Raw genomic sequence first — 5,794 nt, forward strand, 5'->3', positions numbered from 1 at the left:
CTCCACCTCAAAAAAATAAATAAAGACAGCTGCCTAGAAAGGGTCACAGTCACACGCCTGTTGCTGATGAGATGATGGGAATTCTGACATCAGGACTCTGTTGTGTTGTGATGCTTGAATTTACTGCGGCAGCTAGGACAAACTGTCACCAACAGAATCTCCCTCTGTCGCCCAGGCTGGCGTGCAATGGCGAGATCTCGGCCCACTGCAACCTCCGCTTCCCGGGTTCAAGCCATGCTCCTGCCTCAGCCTCCTGAGTAGCTGGGAATACAGGCACCTGCCACCACACCTGGTTAATTTTTGTATTTTTAGTAGAGACAGAGTTTCACCATCTTGGCCGGGCTGGTCTCGAACTCCTGACCTCAAGTGATCTGGCTGCACCTTGGCCCCCCCAAAATGCGGGGATCACAGGCATGAGCCACCACACTCGGCCGGGCCTCCTCTTATGAGGACCCTGTGGTGGCACTGACCCCCCCAGATCATCCAGGATCCCCTCCCAGCTCAGGGTCCTTCACTCCATCCCACCTGCTGAATCCTGCTTGCTAAGTGAGGCGGTCTAAGCAGCAGGTCCTGGGGATGAAGGCAGAGACATCAAGCCCCTCCCACCCGGCCACGGTGCCCTGTGCCCAGCGCTGATGGTGGCTCCACCTCCCCGCTCACCCTCGCTGTCCCTCCTCTTCACCAGCACCGACTTCACGGGCTTCATGTGCACGTCCTGCCGCGGGAGCCGCTTAAAGCCAGACACCAAGGCCAGCCCATTGGCCTCAGAGCCACCACCTGGGCTCCTACGCCTGTGGCTGCTGGCCTGGCCCCGCCGACCAGGCCTCGGCCGGCGGGAGCGCCCATCCCAGGATCGGCCGGAGCCACTGGATGAGTCGCCATCATAGCCCCGGCCCTGGTCCACGTCCTCCAGCCGCCGGGGCCCATCATCCTCGTCCGAGTCCTGGCGCTGTGGACCGGAGGGGCTGGCCTTGGTGGCGGGCAGCTGGATCCTCCGGGGACGTTTCACTGTCTGTTAGAGGAGGGGACAGGAGGGGGTCAGCTGCAGACAGGGGCTGGACTCTCTACTCAGCCCCAGGGTGGTCCTGGGGGACACCAGTCCATCTCTGGGCCTCAGTGTCCAAACTGCAAGATAAGAAGGTGACTGCTTGCTCTCCGAAGCTTACAACCCCCATGAGGCAGGACGCAGTCTGGGGGCAGACGCTGCCCATGCCAGGGCCTGCCCACTCACAATGTTGGCCATCCTGGTGCAGGTCTTGAGGATCTGAATGGCAATGGTGGAGGTGACGTTCTCCACGGAGACCCCGTTCACCATGACAATGTGGTCGCCTGTCCTGAGAGAGGAGGGAGGGTCTTACGGAGGAGGCTTTGCAGAGAAGACCGTCGTACCAACCCCTCCTGGGGAAGGGGTGTCCCTGGCATCTCCAGGTCTACAAGGCCTGCTTCTAATTTATTGGCGTCCCTAGGCTCACAAAGACATTCATCCTTCTGGGCCTCTGTTTTCTCATCTGTAAAATGGGCCAATTGTAGAACATACTATAATCATAGAAATGTAGGAAGCTACGGTTTTTTTTTTTCTTTTGAAACGGTCTTGTTCTGTCACCCAGGCTGGAGTGCAATGGCACGATCTCAACTCACTGCAACCTCGGCCCTCCTGGTTTCAAGTGATCCTCCTGCCTTAGCTTCCCTAATAGCTAGGATTGCAGGGCCCTAGTGGGCCCTAACTCTGGGCTGGGCCAAGCCATATCACCTGTCAGCCCCTTGGGGCCCAGAACCATTTAATCAACATAATTCCAAGAAGCTTCAAACTTTCAGAGACTCAAGACACTGGGTCTCCTTCCCTCCTGCCAAAAAAAAAAAAAAAAAGTTTCCAGGACTTTGTGTTCCAAAAAGGCCCTGGGGCCACTATGACCCTAAGATCTTCTGTGACGGACCAGGAAGTGCCTTAGGGAGGTGAGGGCCAAGTCTCCCATATTGTCCCAGTGCCAGCTCCAAGCCCTGTGTTGACAGAGCTGGAAGGCACCGGTCACTTTCCAGTCCCCTTGATTTGGCTCACGGTGGTTTCTCCTTTCTTTCTTTATTTCCTTCTTTTTTTTTTTGAGACAGATTCTCACACTGTCACCCAGGCTGGAGTGCAATGGCGCGATCTCAGCTCACTGCAACCTCCACCTCCCAGGTTCAAGCAATTCTCCTGCCTCAGCCTCCCGAGTAGCTGGGATTACAGGCGTGCGCCACCATGCCCGGCTAGTTTTTGTAATTTTGGTAGAGACGGGGTTTCTCCATGTTGGCCAGGCTGGTCTCGAACTCCTGACCTCAGATGATCCGCCCACCTCGGCCTCCCAAAGCGCTGGGATTACAGGCGTGAGCCACTGCACCTGGCCTGACTTCTCCTCTGAACAGGCCCTCCCCCTGCCAGAACCCGGCTGCTGGATACTCACTGTAGCCTGCCCTCCGCTGGCCCTCCGGGTACCACGTCAGACACAACCACGGATCCACCGGGCCGGTCTCGACCTCCAGAGATGGCAATCCCGAAGCCCCGGCGGGGGTCCTGAGAGAGGGCGAGGGGAAGGAAGAGCTGCTATTTCCCCCAGGATGAGGGGCCCCCTCTGTTGAGCTGGGCCTAAGCCAACATGCCCCCCGGCACCCAGGCAGGGCAGGGCCGCCTCACCTTGGACAGCGTGGCTGTGTGCTGCTCCCAGATGGTCAGCTCCTCCATGTCAGCCACCTGGTCAAGGGGAAAAGGGAAGGCGGGCGTGAGGCCACACAGGTCCATCTGAGCACGGGGGGCGTCCCCAGTCCCCAGCCCAGGGTGGGGAGTCCGGCTCTGCCAGGCCTGTGGTTGGAGGCTGTGGACAGGTTACTACCTCTGTCAGGCCTCAGGATGTTTTGCTTGTTTTTCATTTTGTTTTTTTGAGACGGAGTCTGGCTACGTCTTCCAGGCTGGAGTGCAGTGGCACGACCTCAGCTCACTGCAAAATCCAGGTTCAAGCGATTCTCCGGCCTCAGCCTCCCGAGTGGCTGGGATTACAGGTGCCCGCCACCAGCCAGCTAATTTTTGCACTTTTAGTAGAGACTGGTTTCACCATGTTGCCCAGACTGGTCTTGAACTCCTGGCCTCAAGTGATCCACCCACCTCAGCCTCCCAAAGTGCTGGGACTACAGGCATGAGCCATGGTGCCCCGCCTGGCTTTGCTTTTTTGAGGCAGAGTTTCGTTCTGTCGCCCAGGCTGGAGTGCAGTGGCACGATCTCTGCTCAATGCGGCCTTTGCTTCCCAGGTTCAAGCCATTCTCCTGCCTCAGCCTCCCGAGTAGCTGGGACGACAGGCCCCCGCCACCATGCCCGGCTAATTTTTCTATTTTTAGTAGAGACAGGGTTTCGCCTTGTTGGCCAGGCTGGTCTCAAACTCCTGACCTCAAGTCATCCGCCCACCTTGGCCTCTCAAAGCGTTGGGATTAAAGGCATGAGCCACACACCCGGCCCAGACTCAGTTTTTCACCTGCAAAATGGGTCTAAGTCATTAAAACGGGTAATTCTGCTTCCCCCTGAGGACATTGGGCGATATCTGGGGACATGCGGGGTTGTCAAGACTTGGGGGCGCTCCTGATTTGGAGGTGGGTGGAGGCCAGGGAGGCTGCTCAGCACCCTGCAGTGCCCAGGATGGCCCCACCCCAGGGGACACCCCGGCCGTGGATATCAGCAGTGCCAGGCGGGAGAGACCCTTGTTTAAATGACCTGAACAGTAGCGGTGCAGACAGGAAGCAAGTTCCTGGTCCCTCTCACTCTGGAAGGTCTGGCTCCATTCCCCGGAGAGGATCGAGCCAGGTCTGCCACGTAGAGGAAGCTCACTGTGCTCCCGCCACTGCGGCCTCCTTGCTATCCCTCCAACACCAACATGCCAGGCACAGTCCTGCCCCAGGGCCTTGGCACCAGCCTCGCCCTCTGCATGCAGTGCCTTCCCCACATGCTTCACCTTCCTTCAAGGACTTAACTCAAATGTCACCTCCTTGATGAAGTCCCCACTGACCATCCGGTTTAGAACTGTAACCCCCTTTGGTTGGGCGCGGTGGCTCACGCCTCTAATCCCAGCACTTTGGGAGACTGAGGCAGGTGCATCACCTGAGGTCAGGAGTTCGAGACTGGTCTGACCAACATGGTGAAACCCCGTCTCAAAAAATAAATAAATAAATAAGAACTGTAACCCCCTCCTGACCACAGCTGACAACCACCTTATCCCTCTCTCCCTGGTCTATTTTCCTTCATAGAACTGGCAACCGGACTAGGTGCGGTGGCTCACGCCTGTAATCCCAGCACTTTGGGAGGCCGAGGTGGGCAGATCACCTGAGGTTAGGAGTTCGAGACCAGCCCGGTCAACATGGTGAAACCCCGTCTCTACTAAAAATACAAAAATTAGCTGGGCGTGGTGGCAGGGGCGTGTAATCCCAGCTACTCCAGAGGCTGAGGCAGGAGAATCACTTGAACCCAGGAGATGGAGGTTGCAGTGAGCCAAGATTGCACCATGGCACTCCAGCGGTGCCCTGTGCCACTGTGCCCAGGCGATTCTGTTATTTCCATGTCCATGGCATACATGAGAACACCAGACTATGCCAGGCTGAGGTACAAGGTCACCTGGCCGCACCTCCACCCTCCTTTCCCTCCTGCCAGCACAGACCAGGCCCTGCTCCCCAGGCAGGGGGCAGGTGGGGGGAGGGGGAGGGGGTTTGTAGAAGTGACTCCTCCCGTCCGGCTGGCTGGTGAGCTGGGTGTGTGACTCCCCAGGCCCGGGCCACGCCCATTGGCTCACTCCAGGCTCTCCAGGAAAGGCAGCGTCCCTGATTCTCCAGGAGTGGGAATGGGGTGGAGGAGAGAGAAACAGCACACGGCAGGCGGTTCCCAGGGAGCCAGGGCAGCGCTCAGGACCCGACTCAAACCCACGTCCGCCCGCCCACCCGTGTGAGTCACGGCGGGGCCTCTCCCGGCCTCAGTCTCCCCATCTGTGAAATGGCCGCTGCCCTGTCTTCCAGGGGGGTTGGTTTGGGAGAAGGGTGTGGATTCAGTGCATGAAAGGCTGAAGAGCTCTTGGGGAGGCGGCGGCCAAATAATGACTTTTTCCTTTGGGTCATTTTTTTTTTCCGAGACAGAGTCACGCTCTGTCGCCAGGCTGGAGTGCTGTGGCATGATCTTGGCTTACTGCAGCCTCTGTCTCATGGGTTCAAGCAATTCTCCTGCTTCAGCCTCCTGAGTAGCTGGGACTACAGGTGCCTGCCACCACGCCCGGCTAATTTGTTTTGTATTTTAGTAGAGATGGGGTTTTACTATGTTGCCACGATGGTCTCCATCTCCTGACCTCAGGATCCACCCACCTCGGCCTCGAAAAGTGTTGGGATTATAGGCGTGAGACACTGCACCAGGCTTTTTTTTTTTAATGGAGTTTTTTGCTCCTGTTGCTCAGGCTAGAGTGCAATGGCTCACTGCAACCTCTACCTCCCGGGTTCAGGAGATCCTCCTGTCTCAGCCTCCCAAGTAGCTGGGATTACAGGCATGCGCCACCAAGTCCAGCCAATTTTGAATTTTTAGTAGAGATGGGGTTTCACCATGCTGGCCAGGCTGGTCTAGAACTCCTGACCTCAGGTGATCCACCCACCTCAGCCTCCAAAAGTGCTGGGATTACAGGCATGAGCCACCGTGCCCGGCCTCACTCATGATGTTAACCGTCAGGCCACAGTGGCTTTCTGATTATTTATTCTTTTTCTTTTGAGCTGATTTTTCAAAATAGCTTTTTTTTTTTTTTTTTTT

The 5,794-nt window shown here is 57.1% G+C and overlaps 1 protein-coding gene across 2 annotated transcripts in view; it reads right to left on the minus strand.

Annotated features, from left to right (window-relative positions):
• The window catches only part of TJP3 (tight junction protein 3), a 46,016-nt gene that overhangs the window by 20,586 nt on the left and 19,636 nt on the right, over nt 1-5,794 (minus strand). Inside the window, exons 2-5 of one of the 2 annotated variants that reach the window (XM_017507401.1) lie at nt 2,669-2,725; nt 2,439-2,548; nt 1,232-1,334; nt 661-1,012 (exon numbers count right to left, since the gene is read on the minus strand). In XM_017507401.1, the coding sequence (XP_017362890.1) occupies nt 661-1,012; nt 1,232-1,334; nt 2,439-2,548; nt 2,669-2,716 (613 nt within the window). In that variant the 5' untranslated portion in view covers nt 2,717-2,725. Of the gene's footprint in view, nt 1-660; nt 1,013-1,231; nt 1,335-2,438; nt 2,549-2,668; nt 2,729-5,794 lie in introns of both variants that reach the window. The other variant, XM_037730993.1, reaches the window with a different exon arrangement.

Source organism: Cebus imitator, unplaced genomic scaffold (genome assembly GCF_001604975.1).
Source record: "Cebus imitator isolate Cc_AM_T3 unplaced genomic scaffold, Cebus_imitator-1.0 Scaffold375, whole genome shotgun sequence".
Classification (NCBI taxonomy): domain Eukaryota; kingdom Metazoa; phylum Chordata; class Mammalia; order Primates; family Cebidae; genus Cebus; species Cebus imitator.